The sequence below is a fragment of the Mustela lutreola genome, chromosome 15, assembly GCF_030435805.1.
Source record: "Mustela lutreola isolate mMusLut2 chromosome 15, mMusLut2.pri, whole genome shotgun sequence".
Taxonomy (NCBI): domain Eukaryota; kingdom Metazoa; phylum Chordata; class Mammalia; order Carnivora; family Mustelidae; genus Mustela; species Mustela lutreola.
In genome coordinates this window covers 55,568,778-55,589,320 of record NC_081304.1, presented here as the reverse complement: position 1 = coordinate 55,589,320, position 20,543 = coordinate 55,568,778, and the positions used below count along the sequence as shown (strand labels likewise).

The window sequence follows — 20,543 nt, the reverse complement described above, 5'->3', positions numbered from 1 at the left end:
CTCAGTTTTGTAGACAGTCTCTGTCATAGCTACTCGACTCTGTCATCATACTGAGAGAACAACAGTAGACAATATATAAATGAATGATTGCAGTGATGACCAATAAAACTTTATTTATGGACAATAAAATTTGAACATCCTGTCATTTTCACAAGTCATTAAGTATTATTATTTTAATTCTTTTCAACCATTAAAAATTATACGGACCAGTCTTAGCCTGCAGGCCATGCTCATGGAGGCAGCAGGCCAGATCAGCCTGTGGATCTGGGGTTGGGCTCCTCCATCTCCAGCATGTTATACATAAAACACCAAAAGAACCAGGATGCCTGTGTGGCTCAGTAGGCTCAATGTCTGCCTTCGGCTCAGGTCATGATCCCAGGGTCCTGGGATCAAGCCCTGCATTGGGTTCCCAGCTCGGCTGGAAGCCCACTTTCCCACTCCCACTCCCCATGCTTGTGTTCCTTGTTCCTGCTCTCTCTCTCTCAAATAAATAAATAAAATCTTTAAAAAAGAGAGAGAGAGAGAAAGAAAAAAAGAAAGGACCACAGAGCAGCATAGGCAGTCAGCTCCTGAAGTCTGAGGAGTATGGGTGCTGTCATTTCCAGCTGAACGTTGCTCTTTGTAAAACTCCCCTGTACTCCCTAATTCCCAAGACAGGCTAAATACCATTTCATTTTCTTAGAGGAGTTTCCTCTGACCTCTGTTTTTATCAAATAGCAGAACAGGGTTCTTTCATTGCTAAGACCTTGGTTTTGATGAGTTATAGCTCAGAGTGTTTTATATGCATGGTCCAAAATGCCTTAATGAATGGGAGTTAAATCAAGTTTGTCCAATTAAGGGAAGAAAGTAAATGATCGCTTTCATGATCATTTATTTTTTCATCCTGGCCTTTGAAATGATATGTCTAATTAGGATAAAATACTCACTGAACTCTTGGCTGGGTTAGTGTGTTCAGATGATGAAGGCCAGAAATTTGTTGGAAATAGGCATGACTTTGCTGCAGATAAAGTAGTCCGAGGCAGGGCAACAGCGTCACTGATGGATAAAATCAGAATTCCAGTCACTCGGATTAGTTGATCATTTGCCAAACTGCTCACCTTTGGGGACCTCATCCAATTCCACAAGGAGGCAACATGGGTAGGGTGGCCCCGGTAGCACCTTTGGCCTCCAACATTTCTATGATGCTCACACCTCTGCGTTAGTTATGAAGGAAGGAAGAAGCACGTAGGTGTTGGAGAACTTGAAGGGGGAGATCGTATATGATTTCATGTCCAGATGGCCTCAGGACTCACCTCAGGCCTCATTCTGGGATTGGGGGAGAGCTCCTGAGGCCCATAGAATATCCCGGAGTCAACCCTGCTCACCTTTATGTCATATCCAGTGTTTCCAGGATTTTATCTCTACTAGCACTTTCTTTATCCTTTACCCGCTCAATGTCCTCTCCTTGTTGAGAAGACCCCGTTGTTTAGTGTGATCCTCCCAACTCTCCCTTTCCCCAAAGCCCATCATCATGTCTTTGTAAGTTTCTTCTCTTCCTCCAAGATGACCATCCCTCCTCCTCCTCCATCTGAGCCAAGAGCCCAACCCCTCGCCCCTGAGTTAGAACTCTATTCTGTTCTCTTTTCCCAATTTCGGACTCTCCTTCATAGTTCTTATGCTTTCACCAACCACACTTACTTTCTTCCCTTAACGCTTTTCTGTATTTCTTCACAAACTCTTCTGGATGCGCAGAAAGCAATAATACCCCCATGCGGTTACATACCATGTTGCAAGTAGAAACTTCCAGCACACATGTGCAGACTGTCTTTCCAGCGGGGTGCCCAAGATGCATGTGCAGATGGTGTCTCCAGCTAGGTGCCCAAGACGGAGATTGCTGTTCTGTCTCGTACGGGCATTTCAACTTTACAAAAAGTGCCAGGCTTCTCTCCAGACTAGTCGAATGTGTTTCCTCTCTGACCAATAGGGCCTGGATGCCAGTTTCCTCCTCACCTCACCCACACCCATGTCCTTGACATACTGGTTTTTGCCAGTGGGCATGAAATGAAATCTCATTGTTTTCTTTCCCGTTTTACTTGTGACCTTGAGCATCTTTCTGAGAGTTTACTGGCTAGGCCTCTTCTGTGAGTTGCCTCTTTTTGTAGTTTGCCCTTTTGCTCCAGGGTTTTTGGTCTTTTTCTTATGGATTTGTAAGAGTTCCTTTTATATTCTGAATACTAATGGCTTGGTCATTATAGGGGTTGTAGGTACCCTTTGAAGTCTGCATCTGATTTGTGTCGTGCTGATTTCGTTTAAATGCTGTAAAACTTAACAGTTCTTTTTAATGCCCTGTGCTGTTCCAGAGCATTCTGTTCTCTTCAACATGACAATAATTACTTCTTGTGTTTTGTTTTTATACTATTACTGTTTGGGGGCACCTGGGTAGCTCAGGCAGTTGGGGGTCTGACTGTTGGTTTCCATTCTGGTCATGAGTTCATGGGTTGTGGGATCAAGCCCCACGTCAGTCTCCATGCTCAGTGGGGAGTCTGTTTGGGATTCTCTCCCACTGTCCCTACCCCCAACTCTCCCTCTCTCTGTAATAGATAGATAAATCCTTAAAATAAGGATTTTTTTCAACTGTTTGACTTTTCATATTTATGTCTTTAATCCCCCTAAAATTTCTTTTTTTAAAGATTTATTTATTTCTTTATTTGAGATTGGGGGGGTGACTGGGGGAGGGGCAGAGGTTGAGAATCTCAAGCAGACTCCCTGCTGAGCAGAGAGCCAACATGGAGCTCAGTCTCATGGCCCTGAAATCATGACCTTATCCAAAATCAAGAGTCTGACGCTAAACCCACTTAGCCACCCAGGTGCCCTTTAAAATTTATAGAGTTCTAATTTTAATTTTTAATCTTAATACTGGATTATCCTAACATCACTTATTGATTAATCCACCTCAGGACTGCAACTGATTTTTAGTATCAATTTTTTAATTTATAATTGGGTCTGTTTCTAAGGTGTTACCCTTGGTGTTCTATTTGTCTGGCCCACACCAATTTCACATTGTTTTAATTAATAAAGTTTTATAAGGAGACTTAATTTCTGTAGGGCAACTCCTTCCCTCTGGTTCTTCTTCAGAAATGTCAGGGCTGTTGCTTACCCTTTGTTCTTCTCTGTACATTTTAGAGTATGCTTGTCAGGATCAAGAAAGAAATGCGTTGGATTTTGTTGTTGTTGTTGTTAGAATTGCATCATTATGATGGGGGTAATACCGAGTCACCCTCCTGTGAGCATAGTTTCTCTTCCCATTTATTTACCGTTCTGTTTATGCCTTTCAAGTAGTATGTTATCGTTCTTACACCACGATCCTGCATATCTTTTCATATATTATTACCCACCTGATAGTTTTGTTGGTACCCTAAATAACTTTTAAAATAACATTTGGTGGGTGGGGGGCACTTGGCAGGCTCACTCAGGGTGTATGACTCTGAATCTCAAAGTTGTGAGTTTGAGCCCCATGCTGGGTATAGACCTTACTTACTTACTGGCTATAGACCTTACTTAAAAATAATAAAATCTTCAAAAAAAGATTTTAAAAAGTAAAGTAATTTTCTTGGCTTGAGTACAGATGCCCTTTGATTTCCAGTTGGCTTTGTGTCCCTCAAGCTTGTTCTTGAACATGCTTGTAAGTCCTGGTGATTTATGTATATATTCTCTTAGATTTTCTATGTAGAAAATTAGATTTTGAACAATAATTTTATGATTGCCTTAGCTATTCTTATACATATTCCTTTTCTTGATTTTTTGTATAGTCTAAGAACTCCTGTATAACACTGAATAGGAAACATGATGGCAGTTATGCTTGCCTTGGTCCTGATTTGAAAGAGAATATTCTAGTATTTCACCATTTGATATAATGTTTGCTTTGGGTCTGTGATAGACATCTATTATATAGGTTAAGAGAAATCTTATTTATTCCTAGTTTGCTAACAGTATTTGGAAATTTTATGTATCTCTATAATAGTAATGTATTACTTCTTTAATCTATTAATGTAGCGAATTATTCTCATAGATTTCTCTGAGACTTAACCATCATTGCTTTTCTGGAACAAACGTTTGGTCATCATATATTTATGTTTATCTATTTAATTAGGATTTTTTTTAAAGATTGTGTTTATTTATTTGACAGAGAGAGACATAGTGAGAAAGGGAACACAAGCAGAGGGAGTGGGAGAGGGAGAAGCAGGCTTCCTGCTGAGCAGGGAGCCTGATGCGGGGCTCGATGTGGGGCTCAACACGAGGCTCGATCCCAGGAATCTGGGATCACAACCCGAGCCGAAGACAGCCGCTTAACCGACTGAGCCACCCAGGTGCCTCTAATTAGGATTTTTAAAACGATTTATCCATCATACACTGCCTTACTAATACAGGATTTTATTTAACTTTCAGAACTTTGCCAATCTTGAAAAAATTATAATTAGGCATACTTTTCAAAGTACACTTCTATTACTACGAGTGAAGTTGAGTGTTCATATGTTTGCCAATCTCATTTGTACAAACAAAAAAGTAAACATAGTGTTGATGTACATTTCTGTTACTACAAGTGAGGTAAAGCATTTGTTCATATATTTAAGAGATATTTGTATTTCCTATACCATGAGCTCTCTTTTTGTATGCGTCACCATATCTTAAAATGGCATTATTTAATTTTTCCTTTTTAAAAAAAATTTTTTTTATTTTTCTTAAAGATTTTATTTATCCACTTGACAGAGAGAGAGCAGAAGTAAGCAGAGCAACAGCCAGAGGGAGAGGGAGAAGCAGACTCTCCACTGAGCAGGGAAGCTTGATGTGGGGCTGGACCCTAGGACCTTGGGATCATGACCCAAGCCAAAGACAGCTGCTTAACTGACTGAGCCACCCAGGCACCCCTAACTTTTTCCTTTAATGGGGGAGAGTTTCTTTACATATTAAGGAGATTAGCTATTTAACTATAATTGGAGAAAATATGTATTTTCTTTTTTTCACCTTTTAAAAATTTTTAGATGAGAACATTTAAGTTCAATCTCTTAGCAAATTTCAGTTATACAGTACAGTGTTACCAGCTATAATCACCATGTTATATATTAGATCCTAAGACCTTATTCATCTTATAACCAAAAGTTTGTGCCCTTTTATCATATTCTGTCTGTTTCCTTCAACCCCCAAGCCCCAGCAACCACTTTCTACTCTGTTTCTATGAATATTTTAATCCTTTTTTAAAATTTTTATTTATTTTTATTTGATTTCTTTTCAGTGTAACAGAATTCATTGTTTATGCACCACACCCAGTGTTCCATGTAATCCATGCCCTCCATAATACCCACCACCAGGTTCCCCCAACCTCCCACCCCTCCACCCCTTCAAAACCTTTAGATTGTTTTTCAGAGTCCACAGTCTCTCATGGTTCATCTTCCCCTCCAATTTCCCTCAACTCCCTTCTCCTCTCCATCTCCCCATGTCCTCCGTGTTATTTGTTATGCTCCACAAATAAGTGAAACCATATGATAATTGACTCTCTCTGCTTGACTTATTTCACTCAGCATAATCTCTTCCAGCCCCGTCCATGTTGCTACAAAAGTTGGGTATTCATCCTTTCTGACGGAGGCATAATACTTCATAGTGTATATGGACCACATCTTCCTTATCCATTCGTCTGTTGAAGGGCATCTTGGTTCTTTCCACAGTTTGGTGACCGTGGCCATTGCTGCTATGAACATTGGGGTACAGATGGCCTTTCTTTTCACTACATCTGTATCTTTGGGGTAAATACCCAGTAGTGCAATTGCAGGGTCATAGGGAAGCTCTATTTTTAATTTTTAATTTCTTTTTTTTTTTAAACTAATAATAACAACAGATCAGTATTAAACAGCAGTATTATAACAGCATTAAAAGCATCAGATATTTAAATATTGAAGAAGATGATACCTTTTTAAGCAAGATCCCATATTCTAGAAGTCTAGAAGTGAAGCTTGATAAAAGTGACTACATTTTTTAAATAAACAAACAATGGTTAATGCAAACTATAAAATGAGTAAATATAACAGAAAAAGTCAATATTCTGACTGTATAAGAAATTACTAAAATAAGAAAAAGCAAAATATTAAAAAGAAAAAATAGTCACCAAATAGCTATTCCTCACATGAGGGGAGAATTAATGGTCCTTTAACATCAAACTTTCAAAACTTCATAAAGAATTAGGTGAATTAAGTTAAAACAAAAAAGAATGTGATATTTATTTTTAGCAGTCTACATTATCTACAGTGACAAAGTGTGTTTAAACCCAGCACTGATAAGGATGTGATCAAATATGTTCTCTCACATACTACTGGTGGAAGCATAGTTACCTTGGGCTTTTTAGAGAATAATTTGATATTACCTCTTAAAATTAAAATATGACTCTGCTTTAATGAAGCAATGATGCCTCTCAGTATCTCCTCTTTTTTTTTTTTTTTAATTTTTTATTTTTTATAAACATATATTTTTATCCCCAGGGGTACAGGTCTGTGAATCACCAGGTTTACACACTTCACAGCACTCACCAAATCACATACCCTCCCCAATGTCCATAATCCCACCCCCTTCTCCCAAACCCCCTCCCCCCGGCAACCCTCAGTTTGTTTTGTGAGATTAAGAGTCACTTATGGTTTGTCTCCCTCCCAATCCCATCTTGTTTCATTTATTCTTCTTCTACCCACTTAAGCCTCCATGTTGTATCACCACTTCCTCATATCAGGGAGATCATATGATAGTTGTCTTTCTCTGCTTGACTTATTTCGCTAAGCATGATATGCTCTAGTTCCATCCATGTTGTTGCAAATGGCAAGATTTCATTTCTTTTGATGGCTGCATAGTATTCCATTGTGTATATATACCACATCTTCTTGATCCATTCATCTGTTGATGGACATCTAGGTTCTTTCCATAGTTTGGCTATTGTGGACATTGCTGCTATAAACATTCGGGTGCATGTGCCCCTTTGGATCACTACATTTGTATCTTTAGGGTAAATACCCAATAGTGCAATTGCTGGGTCATAGGGCAGTTCTATTTTCAACATTTTGAGGAACCTCCATGCTGTTTTCCAGAGTGGCTGCACCAGCTTGCATTCCCACCAACAGTGTAGGAGGGTTCCCCTTTCTCCGCATCCTCGCCAGCATCTGTCATTTCCTGACTTGTTGATTTTAGCCATTCTGACTGGTGTGAGGTGATATCGCATTGTGGTTTTGATTTGTATTTCCCTGATGCCGAGTGATATGGAGCACTTTTTCATGTGTCTGTTCGCCATCTGGATGTCTTCTTTGCAGAAATGTCTGTTCATGTCCTCTGCCCATTTCTTGATTGGATTATTTGTTCTTTGGGTGTTGAGTTTGCTAAGTTCTTTATAGATTCTGGACACTAGTCCTTTATCTGATATGTCGTTTGCAAATATCTTCTCCCATTCTGTCAGTTGTCTTTTGATTTTGTTAACTGTTTCCTTTGCTGTGCAAAAGCTTTTGATCTTGATGAAATCCCAGTAGTTCATTTTTTCCCTTGCTTCCCTTGCCTTTTGCATTGTTCCTAGGAAGATGTTGCTGCGGCAGAGGTCGAAGAGGTTGCTGCCTGTGTTCTCCTCAAGGATTTTGATGGATTCCTTTCGTACATTGAGGTCCTTCATCCATTTTGAGTCTATTTTTGTGTGTGGTGTAAGGGAATGGTCCAATTTCATTTTTCTGCATGTGGCTGTCCAATTTTCCCAGCACCATTTATTGAAAAGGCTGTCTTTTTTCCATTGGACATTCTTTCCTGCTTTGTCGAAGATTAGTTGACCATAGATTTGAGGGTCTATTTCTGGGCTCTCTATTCTGTTCCATTGATCTATGTGTCTGTTTTTGTGCCAGTACCATGCTGTCTTGATGATGACAGCTTTGTAATAGAGCTTGAAGTCCGGAATTGTGATGCCACCAACGTTGGCTTTCTTTTTCAATATCCCTTTGGCTATTCGAGGTCTTTTCTGGTTCCATATAAATTTTAGCATTATTTGTTCCATTTCTTTGAAAAAGATGGATGGTACTTTGATAGGAATTGCATTAAATGTGTAGATTGCTTTAGGTAGCATAGACATTTTCACAATATTTATTCTTCCAATCCAGGAGCATGGAACATTTTTCCATTTCTTTGTGTCTTCCTCAATTTCTTTCATGAGTACTTTATAGTTTTCTGAGTATAGATTCTGTGTCTCTTTGGTTAGGTTTATTCCTAGGTATCTTATGGTTTTGGGTGCAATTGTAAATGGGATTGACTCCTTAATATCTCTTTCTTCTGTCTTGCTGTTGGTGTAGAGAAATGCAACTGATTTCTGTGCATTGATTTTATATCCTGACACTTTACTGAATTCCTGTATAAGTTCTAGCAGTTTTGGAGTGGAGTCTTTTGGGTTTTCCACATATAGTATCATATCATCTGCGAAGAGTGATAATTTGACTTCTTCTTTGCCGATTTGGATGCCTTTAATTTCCTTTTGTTGTCTGATTGCTGAGGCTAGGACCTCTAGTACGATGTTGAATAGCAGTGGTGATAATGGACATCCCTGCCGTGTTCCTGACCTTAGCGGAAAAGCTTTCAGTTTTTCTCCATTGAGAATGATATTTGCGGTGGGTTTTTCATAGATGGCTTTGATGATATTGAGGTATGTGCCCTCTATCCCTACACTTTGAAGTGTTTTGATCAGGAAGGGATGTTGTACTTTGTCAAATGCTTTTTCAGCATCTATTGAGAGTATCATATGGTTCTTGTTCTTTCTTTTATTGATGTGTTGTATCACATTGACTGATTTGCAGATGTTGAACCAACCTTGCAGCCCTGGAATAAATCCCACTTGGTCGTGGTGAATAATCCTTTTAATGTACTGTTGAATCCTATTGGCTAGTATTTTGTTGAGTATTTTCGCATCTGTGTTCATCAAGGATATCGGTCTATAGCTCTCTTTTTTGGTGGGATCCTTGTCTGGTTTTGGGATCAAGGTGATGCTGGCCTCATAAAATGAGTTTGGAAGTTTTCCTTCCATTTCTATTTTTCGGAACAGTTTCAGGAGAATAGGAATTAGTTCTTCTTTAAATGTTTGGTAGAATTCCCCCAGGAAGCCGTCTGGCCCTGGGCTTTTGTTTGTTTGGAGATTTTTAATGACTGTTTCAATCTCCTTACTGGTTATGGGTCTGTTCAGGCTTTCTATTTCTTTCTGGCTCAGTTGTGGTAGTTTATATGTTTCTAGGAATGCATCCATTTCTTCCAGATTGTCAAATTTATTGCCGTAGAGTTGCTCATAGTATGTTCTTATAATAGTTTGTATTTCTTTGGTGTTAGTTGTGATCTCTCCTCTTTCATTCATGATTTTATTTATTTGGGTCCTTTCTCTTTTCTTTTTGATAAGTCGGGCCAGGGGTTTATCAATTTTATTAATTCTTTCAAAGAACCAGCTCCTAGTTTCGTTGATTTGTTCTATTGTTTTTTTGGTTTCTATTTCATTGATTTCTGCTCTGATCTTTATGATTTCTCTTCTCCTGCTGGGCTTAGGGTTTCTTTCTTGTTCTTTCTCCAGCTCCTTTAGGTGTAGGGTTAGGTTGTGTACCTGAGACCTTTCTTGTTTCTTGAGAAAGGCTTGTACCGCTATATATTTTCCTCTCAGGACTGCCTTTGTTGTGTCCCACAGATTTTGAACCGTTGTATTTTCATTATCATTTGTTTCCATGATTTTTTTCAATTCTTCTTTAATTTCCCGGTTGACCCATTCATTCTTTAGAAGGATACTGTTTAGTCTCCATGTATTTGGGTTCTTTCCAAACTTCCTTTTGTGGTTGAGTTCTAGCTTTAGAGCATTGTGGTCTGAAAATATGCAGGGAATGATCCCAATCTTTTGATACCGGTTGAGTCCTGATTTAGGACCGAGGATGTGATCTATTCTGGAGAATGTTCCATGTGCACTAGAGAAGAATGTGTATTCTGTTGCTTTGGGATGAAATATTCTGAATATATCTGTGATGTCCATCTGGTCCAGTGTGTCGTTTAAGGCCTTTATTTCCTTGCTGATCTTTTGCTTGGATGACCTGTCCATTTCAGTGAGGGGAGTGTTAAAGTCCCCTACTATTATTGTATTATTGTTGATGTGTTTCTTTGATTTTGTTATTAATTGGTTTATATAGTTGGCTGCTCCCACATTGGGGGCATAGATATTTAAAATTGTTAAATCTTCTTGTTGGACAGACCCTTTGAGTATGATATAGTGTCCTTCCTCATCTCTTATTATAGTCTTTGGCTTAAAATCTAATTGATCTGATATAAGGATTGCCACTCCTGCTTTCTTCTGATGTCCATTAGCATGGTAAATTCTTTTCCACCCCCTCACTTTAAATCTGGAGGTGTCTTCGGGCTTAAAATGAGTTTCTTGGAGGCAACATATAGATGGGTTTTGTTTTTTTATCCATTCTGATACCCTGTGTCTTTTGACAGGGGCATTTAGCCCATTCACATTCAGGGTAACTATTGAGAGATATGAATTTAGTGCCATTGTATTGCCTGTAAGGTGACTGTTACTGTATATGGTCTCTGTTCCTTTCTGATCTACCACTTGTAGGCTCTCTCTTTGCTTAGAGGACCCCTTTCAATATTTCCTGTAGAGCTGGTTTGGTGTTTGCAAATTCTTTCAGTTGTTGTTTGTCCTGGAAGCTTTTAATCTCTCCTTCTATTTTCAATGATAGCCTAGCTGGATATAGTATTCTTGGCTGCATGTTTTTCTCGTTTAGTGCTCTGAAAATATCATGCCAGCTCTTTCTGGCCTGCCAGGTCTCTGTGGATAAGTCAGCTGCCAATCTAATATTTTTACCATTGTATGTTACAGACTTCTTTTCCCGGGCTGCTTTCAGGATTTTCTCTTTGTCATTGAGACTTGTAAATTTTACTATTAGGTGACGGGGTGTGGGCCTATTCTTATTGATTTTGAGGGGCGTTCTCTGAACCTCCTGAATTTTGATGCTCGTTCCCTTTGCCATATTGGGGAAATTCTCCCCAATAATTCTCTCCAGTATACCTTCTGCTCCCCTCTCACTTTCTTCTTCTTCTGGAATCCCAATTATTCTAATGTTGTTTCGTCTTATGGTGTCACTTATCTCTCGAATTCTCCCCTCGTGGTCCAGTAGCTGTTTGTCCCTCTTTTGCTCAGCTTCTTTATTCTCTGTCATTTGGTCTTCTATATCACTAATTCTTTCTTCTGCCTCATTTATCCTAGCAGTTAGAGCCTCCATTTTTGATTGCACCTCATTAATAGCTTTTTTGATTTCACCTTGGTTAGATTTTAGTTCTTTTATTTCTCCAGAAAGGGCTTTTATATCTCTCGAGAGGGTTTCTCTAATATCTTCCATGCCTTTTTCGAGCCCGGCTAGAACCTTGAGAATTGTCATTCTGAACTCTAGATCTGACATATTACCGATGTCTGTATTGATTAGGTCCCTAGCCTTCGGTACTGCCTCTTGTTCTTTTATTTGTGTTGAATTTTTACGTCTTGTCATTTTTTCCAGATAAGAGTAAATGAAGGGGCAAGTAAAATACTAAAAGGGTGGCAACAACCCCAGGAAAATATACTTTAACCAAATTAGAAGAGATCCAAAATCGTGAGTGGGGAGAAAGGGGATAAAAAGAGGTTCAAAAAGGAAGAAAGAAAAAAAAAAAAAAAAAAAAGAAAAGAAGAAAAAAAAAAAAAGAAAAGAAAAGAAAAGAATTTTTTAAAAAAGAATACACCTAAGAAAAATGTAAAAAAGAAAAAATATATATATTAGATAAACTAGTATAAAATCGTTAAAAAAGAAAAAGGTAACAGTTAAAAAAAAATTTTACCCGAAGGCGAGAAAAAAAAAAAAATGAAAAAGAAAAAATTAAATTAACTGCAAGACTAAAAAAAATCACAGGAAAAAAGCCATGAGTTCCGTGCTTGGCTTTCTCCTCCTCTGGAATTCTGCTGCTCTCCTTGGTATTGAAACCGCACTCCTTGGTAGGTGAACTTGGTCTTGGCTAGATTTCTTGTTGATCTTCTGGGGGAGGGGCCTGTTGTAGTGATTCTCAAGTGTCTTTGCCCCAGGCGGAATTACACCGCCCTTACCCGGGGCTGGGGTGAGTAATCCGCTCGGGTTTGCTTTCAGGAGCTTTTGTTCCCTGAGCGCTTTCCGTAGAGTTCCAGAGGACGGGAATACAAATGGCGGCCTCCTGGTCTCCGGCCCGGAGGAGCCGAGAGCCCAGGGCCGCACTCCTCAGTGCGCGCTCAGAGAACCGCGCCCAGTTACTCCCGTCTGCCTGACCTCCGGCCGTGCTCCTAACTCACCGAGCCTGTGACCGGTTCAAGGTAACACGGAGCTGCGAGCTTACTGTCGGCTCTGTCTCTGTAGCCGGCTTTCCCGTTCCAATACCCGCAAGCTCTGCGACACTCAGACACCCCCGATCCTTCTGTGACCCTGCGGGACCTGAGGCCACGCTGACCCCGCGTGGGCTTCGCCCCGGTTTAGCCTCTGGAGCGATGTCCCTCAGCGGAACAGACTTTTAAAAGTCCTGATTTTGTGCGCGGTTGCTCCGCCGCTTGCCGGGAGCCGGCCCCTCCCCCCGGGGTCTATCTTCCCGTCGCTTTGGATTCACTTCTCCGCCGGTCCTACCTTTCAGAAAGTGGTTGTTTTTCTGTTTCCAGAATTGCTGTTCTTCTTCTCTTCAATCTGCCGATGGATTTTCAGGTGTTTGCAATCTTTAGATAAGCTATCTAGCTGATCTCCGGCTAGCTGAAGCAGTCTCAGCTTGCTACTTCTCCGCCATCTTGACTCCTCCTCCCTCAGTCTATTTTTAATTTCTTAAGGACTCTCCACACTGTTCTCCAAATTGGCTGCACCAGCTTGCATTCCTACCAACAGTATAAGACACTTCTCCAATGAAGACATACAAATGGCTATCAGACACATGAAAAAATGTTCATCATCACTAGCCATCAGGGAGATTCGAATTAAAACCACATTGAGATACCACCTTACACCAGTTGGAATGGCCAAAATTAGCAAGACAGGAAACAACATGTGTTGGAGAGGATGTGGAGAAAGGGGAACCCTCTTACACTGTTTCTATGAATTTGGCTGTTTTTTGTGTTTCAGTTTCATTTGTTTGGGGGTGCTTTTTTGTTTTGTTTTGTTTTTAGGATCCCACATGTAAGTGATACCATGCGGTATTTTTCTTTCTCTGTGGCTTATTTCACTTAGCATAATGCCCTCCAAGTCTACTCTGTTACTGCAAATGGCAGGATTTCCTTTTTTAAAGCCTGGATATAATACTCCTTTATATATGTCACATTTATTTGATCCATTCATCTGTTGATGTATGCTTAGGCCGTTTTCATGTTGTAGGTATTGTGAATAATGCTGTAATGACCAGAGGAGTATGGATATTTCCAAGATCTGGGTTTTTTTCTTTCGAATATATACCCAGAAGTGGAATTGCTGGATCACGTGTACTTGTTCTATCTTTAATTTCTTTGGGAGCCTCCATACTGTTTTCCATAGTGGCTGTACCAGTTTACACTTCCATCAACAGTGCACAGGGGTTACTTTTCTCCACATCCTCATCAACACCTACTATCTCTTGTCTTTTTGATAATAGCCATCCCAAAAGGTGTGAGGTGATATCTCATTGTAATCTTCATTTGCATTTCCCTAATAATTAATTACATTAAGCACCTTTCCATGTATGTGTTGGCCATTTGTATGCCATCTTTTGGAAACATATTATAATTGGTCCTTCATGTTTGCTCTTGTTATACTTTGCCTATGTTTTCGCCAATCCATTTTTTCTATTTTTTTATAAATTTCTTATTTTTACATAAAATGTATGAATTTAGATGCACCAAATTTATCTTTATTTTAAAACATAACAATTTTGAGTTATACTTAGGAAGACCTTCTCCATTCAGAGGTTATAAAAATATTTCCCTCCTGTCTTCTGCCATTTTTATGGGTTTATTTTTTATTGATCCATTTGGAATTTATCCTACTGTATAATGGAATATAAGGATCCAACCATAGTATTTTTTTTCCAGATCCCAGTTTTTCTAATACCCTGTATTAAATATTCATTTTCCCCATTGATTTTAAGATGTCATACTTATCATATACTAGGTTCCCCAAAATCATTCATGCTCTCTCCCTTTCTTCTTCAGTAGGAAGGGATAGCTCATTCTTCATCAATATATGGATTTATGTGTTTTTCTCTCATGGCTCCTTTCACTTATATTTATAAGTATTTTACATCTGTTTTATTTCTCCTACTAAATATTAAGCTCCTCAGAAGCAAAATTTTTCCTAACAGTAGTTAGTAAATAAATGTTTTAGGTAAAAGAAGTAAAGAATTGAGAGCTCTTCTGTTACAGGCTGCTAGCCCAGGACAAAAGAATGCCATGTACTCTTTTTTTTTTTTTAGATTATTTATTTATTTATTTGACAGAGAGAGAGAGAGATCCCAAGTAGTCAGAGAGGCAGGCAGAGAGAGAGAGAGAGAGAAGCAGGCTCCCCGCTGAGCAAAGAGCCCGATGTGGGGCTCGATCCCAGGACACTGAGATCATGACCTGAGCCAAAGGCAGCAGCTTAATCCACTGAGCCACCCAGGCGCCCCAATGCCATGTACTCTTGTTCCATTCTTTAAAGTATCATGCCTCCACCTGCACTGAGTTTGGAGTATATACAGTGTCTGTCCAATTCCACCAGCAAGAGTGGTGGGACATGGCCAAAAAATCATAGGCCCTGTGTCCCAAGTTTGGATAGTGTCTCACGTTCTATTGTATCATTCAGAGAGATGCCAAAGCCACTCATCTGTGTTCCATTTCTCCCAGGAGAGATCCCAGACCTCTACTCTGATGATGAAGTTGAAAACATCATAAATAATGTGAGGAATGAAGTCAAGAGCCAAGGTCTAGTTGATAACAGAGAAAACTGTTGGAAGTTCTTTATAAATCGGGTCCGACGACAACTGAAGGTATAGAAAGATTTACTGCCCAGGATAGGCAGACCAGAGATGGTTCATGAGATCCTCCGCTGTTATTTTGGACAAGCTGCCCTCATAGATTATACTGGGAGTGGGCAGGGAGGGTGGAGTGCCCTTCTTCACCTGAGCAATTTTGCAAGGCTGCCCTTATCTGCTTCAAGGGCAATAGCCTCTCCCTTGGCTCATGCAGTCCCAGCTTTCTTAATTTCTTGGCTAGAAGCCTGGCTAGTATTGACAGATTTTCTTCTTCCTCTGTTGGATTTTTTTCCTGACTTTCTGGGAAATAACCCAAAGCTCTATCTGCCTCACTATGAGTATCTCCCTGATGCCCTCTTGGTTCTCCCCACCCTCTAATTTCTCAGGTGACTCTCTGTTTATCCCCCGTGGGGAACAAGCTGAGAGTCCGCAGCAGGAAGTTCCCAGCCATTGTGAACTGCACGGCCATCGACTGGTTCCACGAGTGGCCTCGGCAAGCACTGGAGTCCGTCAGCCTTCGCTTTTTGCAGAACACAGAAGGCATCGAGGTGAGAGGGCAGAGGAGATGCTCCTCAAAGTCCCGCCCACCTGGGGTACAAGGAATTCCATGTCCAGAGTTTCAGGGTTCAAGTTCGGGCTTGAATAGACTTAGTGGAACAGAACTTCCCATGAGATGAGGCCATGAGTGGGGCAGGCCATCACCTCCGTCTTCACATCCAGACAGTCTTTTTATTTTCCACTTTTCAATTTCAGCCCACAGTCAAGCAGTCAATTAGCAAGTTCATGGCTTTTGTCCACACGAGTGTCAACCAGATGTCTCAGTCTTATCTGACCAATGAACAGCGCAACAACTACACAACTCCCAAGTCATTCCTGGAGTTCATCAGACTCTACCAGAGCTTGCTGCACAGAAATGGAAAAGAGCTCAAGTCCAAAATAGCGCGTCTCGAAAACGGGCTGCTGAAGCTTCACAGCACCTCTGCCCAGGTGGGTGACGGTCTTCCTTCGCCCCTGCCTTCTGGACACTGAGAGGGAGTGGGAGCACACCATTCCAGGAAACTGGAGGGATCATGGTCCAGGCCTGAGAATCATGTATGGTTTTCCAGAGGCCTCGGTGTCATCAGACACTGTTCCAGGAGTTAAGGCTGAGCTCCCCCTGCAGAAGGGCCCACTGTGAGCTTTAGGTCTGGTCTGCTCCCACGTACTGATGATGGAGTCCTCCAGAGCACCTCTTTAATCTTGCTTGTTACCACTCTCCTCCTACCTTTCTTCTCCTACCTTCCTTTCCTCTCTGGCCGGCTTCCCTTCTGTCTTCAGAACCAAAAGAGATGAGTGGTTGGGAGAGACAGTTGCAGAACTATACCAGTTTTGTTTTTCTTTTTTTAAAATTTCTTTGTATTATCTGTCAAAGCACCATCAGATCCTGACTTCTTAAATCCTGTCTCATTTCTTGCATTTCTTCATATATTCCTCTGTGGTTGGCCATCAAAAGGAGGTCCCTGTTGTTCTGTCCTTGTAATATATTTCTACTTACTTTTCCAAAGGGAACAAGTTTGTTTCAATTTCCTGCTCCTCCCTTGAGAATTGGAGGACAATTCTAGCACATTCTCTGCCCCTGTGCATGCCCATCAGACATTGCCAGCCCCTTGATGGCCCCCTCCTGTGCTGTTTGCTAGCTGCAGAGCCAGCCTCTCGTGAACATGGTGTGGTTTTCTTGCATTTGCACCATTAAACTAAATTGTGATCAACTTAATTCTTGGGCATCCCATGTTCCTACAGAGATCTAAGCCTTTTGCTCATTGTCATCATTTCAGAGTTTTGTTTTTGGCATAACTGTCGAATTTGCTTCTTCTGACTTGTCCTCTCTCCCCACTTTAGTTTCTTGAATCATAGTTTCAATATGTTGAGAGGATTTCAGTTCATTTAGTGGGATTCCGTAAGCCCTTGCAATCTGTTCACATAGAGTTTCTTCTGCTTGGGCCATTTTTCTTCTGTTATCTGGTTTTGTTCATCTGCTCTGGCCTCTCCTCCAGGAGCGATGATTTGCCAGATGGCTTCTCTGTGCCCTATATCTACTACGTCCTCACTCATTGATCTCATCCTTTTGGCTTTTTTCACTTCTGGGTTCTAGGAGAACTTTTCAAGTTTACCTTCAACAAATCTAATTTAACAGTGGGTAATATGGCTTCTGCTTATGTTTCCAGGGACGACTTTACTTATGCTATTACATTTTTAATATCCTAACAACCCTTCCTCACCTCATCGTTTTCTCCTTCCAACACATCCTATTGCTTTCTTTTCAGCCTGTTTTCCTGCAACTTTGTCGCAGACACCATCCTACCGATGATGGCAGACAGCTTTCTCGATGTATTGTCTAGATCCGGTCGTGCGCCATCTTCAGACCTGTGTTCTTCTTAGTCTCCTGGATGCCTTTCCCTTCCTTGTTCTGTATTTCTGAAAAGACCCTTTTCTTCTTTTACTTTTTTTACTCTCAGGCATGGTGAGATCTGTTCAGACTTGGTGTTTGTCCACATGTGACGTGTAACAATTGTCCATGACGCTCCTCTGTGTCCATTTTGTCATGACCACACCCCTTCCCAGAGCTACAGTTCTGGGCAGACCAAGGGACACAAATCCCAGCCAAGGCCCTAGCCATTTACCTGGCATGTACTTTTGTTGTAGAAAGATGGCATCTTCTCTCCCAACACTTTTCAGTACTCTCAATCTCTGAACTTCTAGAAAACAGCATGAGATAGAATCCCAGAATGCAGTCCTTCCCAGTTATCTTTAACATCTGTCACTTCTTCCTCTACCTGTCTCCCACCACCAACCTATGGTGCCCTCAGAACACTGACTCCCCAGCATCCCCCATTGTCCCTCCCCTCACCTGTTCTCTGGGAATTATTGATCATCCCAGTAGAAGACTGGTTGTACCAGGTGAACCCAGCTCTGTCTGCCTGTAGCTAGCGGAAGAGCCTCCCCAGTCCCAGCATCAATCTTGGTCTCTTCTCCTTCAAAATTCTCTACTTCAATGAGATGTGCTTTTACCTACCTACCCAATTATCTAAAAATCAGGGAACTACCTTAGATTCTTCTCCTTGTCTCAGTTAAGAATTAACAAATCCTCTACTTTCATATATATATGTCTCAAAATGTACCCCTCTTGCTGTATCCCCGTTTTCAATGCCTTGATTTAGACACTTATTACCTGGATGATTTCAACACATCGAACTCCGCAATGTCTCCCCCATCCCAAACCTGCATCACCAACAATTTCTCACGTGGCCCATCAGCTTGGGGTTGTCCTTGATGCTTCTCCTTTCTGTCACACGCCCTGTGCCCAAACATCAGAAAATCGCTGTCGGCTCTAACTTCAGATATGCCCAGAATCCTAGCGCTGTGCACCTCCTGTGCTTCCACACCCCTGATCTGGGCCACTGGCATCCTTAACCCAGGCAACCAGAGCTCCTTTCTAGCTCATCTGTCTGCTCCTTTTGCCCATCTTTGGTACATCATCCACAGAGTCGCCAGAATGATGCATTCAAACCCTAAGTCAGAGCATGTCACCTTTCTGCCCCAAACCCCGAGATGGCTTCCATTTCCCTAGTTAAAATGGCACCCCAAGCTTCTCTGCCATGGTACCCTGCAGACTCTCAGCCCTCACCTCCCACTACCCTATGTCCATAACGTTCCTCTCTCTCTGGCTGTGCCACTGCTGTGCTCTCTCCTCAGACAACACTAGGCCTTTGCACTGGCTGTTTCCTCTCCCCGGGTGTTCTTCCCTCTCTCACCCCATGGCTCACTGCCTCATCTCCTCCTCTTTGCTCAAATGTCACCTTCTCAGTGAGTCCTACTCCGATGACCCCATTTTCAGTTGCAACCCCACACCACCCCCATGTCCCTTATTCTGCTCTACTTTATCTTTTTCCCAAAGCACTTACCCCACCAACATGCAATTTACTTATTTGTTATCTTTTTTTTGTGGTGTCTATCCCCATCTGTTGGACACAACCTCCATTAGGACCAGGATCTTTATCTGTTTGGTTCACTGATGTGTCTGATGTGTCTAAAACAGTGCTTGGACAAAGTGGGCACTCATTAAATGTTTGTTGAATGAATGAATGAATGAATGATGGGTCCCCCTACTGTATTCTAGACGCAATATCCAACAGAAATATCCTACTGGTCATATATGCAAACTAAATTTTCTAGTAGCTGTACCAAAGGAAGTAAAAGGAATAAAAGGAATTTAATTCTGACCGTGTATTTCAATCTTATATAATTACATCATATATTTTAAGAATAGGTTTATTAAACCCAACACATCCCAAATCTTATCATTTTAAAAGGTAATCAATGTATAAAAACGTTATCAATGAAGTATTTTTTTTTGTACATGTCTTCAAAAACTACTGTGTGTGGTTATACTTACAAAACATCACCACTGGGACAAGCCACATTTTAGGTGCCCATTCATTAGGTGGGGCTGGCGGCTACCAAACCAGAGGGATATTGAAGAGATCTTTGCTGTTGGAGGGATCTTTGCTCAATCCACAAGCTTAAGTCTTCTCTTCTGTGGACATTAATGTTTTAGACACGACATTGCAGATTCTCTGGACTTTCTAGAACTCTCAAACTGTATCTTTGCCCATGGGCCATCCTTTCCTCCCCGCATCTACCCCCTTGCACCCCGGCATCCAGCACTTCTTACTGGTTGTGATTGTCCCAGATCTCCACAGCCTGTTCATGTCTCTGGGTTTTTACATCCGCCCCTGCCCTTGTCAGCCTGTCTCTGTCAACACCTATGTGGTTTGCTACCCCTGCTCCCAGAAGCCCTTTCTAAGCTCTGAGAAGTTGTGCCTTCCCATCTCTGAGGTCCCATCCCCGAATTATATTTCTTCTCTTGTATATGTCATGTCATACCACCAGCAGTCATTTAAGCGCAGACACCAGGATTCATTGGCTCATAGTAGGTGTTCTATAAACGTGTAGATAAAGGGCCATATGGGTAGATCAGACGGCCAGGGAGCCAACCAAACGAACGCTTTCTAAAGTCACCTACAAGCTCAGAATGGGGCTGGAGGAAGGGCTCCCCAATACTGTAGACATGGTATGTATTTCATACTCATGGATGGTTACAAGGATGATTCTTCTTATAAAAATGGTGTCTTGGCTTCCTAACTCTGTTGTAAACCTTTCATCTGAAATTGTTCCTTAGATAGAAAAAGCCTTAAGTATATTTTCATAATCTTGGTATAAGGGTAATGATTTGGATTATGTGGTATCATTCCTGCTACTCACATAGGACAGTTTGGGGGATTCATAATCTTGTGGCTAAATGAATCTCACAACCCTGGCTCAGATGGACTCCAGATTTCTTTAGCAACAATAGCAGTGTTAGGAGTAGTAATTGGACTGGTGAGAATGACAATAATTAATAATTGTATGATCATCCCAAGTTGATAAATTTTAGACATTATTTCATGCTTAGACTCAAGGGGACATAAACGTAACTTTATTTT

General features: G+C 41.0%; 1 protein-coding gene across 5 annotated transcripts in view; it reads left to right on the top strand.

The window, feature by feature from the left end:
- Positions 1-20,543, top strand: part of DNAH9 (dynein axonemal heavy chain 9) — a 321,088-nt gene that overhangs the window by 193,205 nt on the left and 107,340 nt on the right. For all 5 annotated transcript variants that reach the window (XM_059150223.1, XM_059150226.1, XM_059150225.1 and 2 more), the window contains 3 exons: positions 14,894-15,036; positions 15,408-15,569; positions 15,775-16,008. In XM_059150223.1, coding sequence (XP_059006206.1) covers positions 14,894-15,036; positions 15,408-15,569; positions 15,775-16,008 — 539 coding nt within the window. The remainder of the gene's footprint in view (positions 1-14,893; positions 15,037-15,407; positions 15,570-15,774; positions 16,009-20,543) is intronic.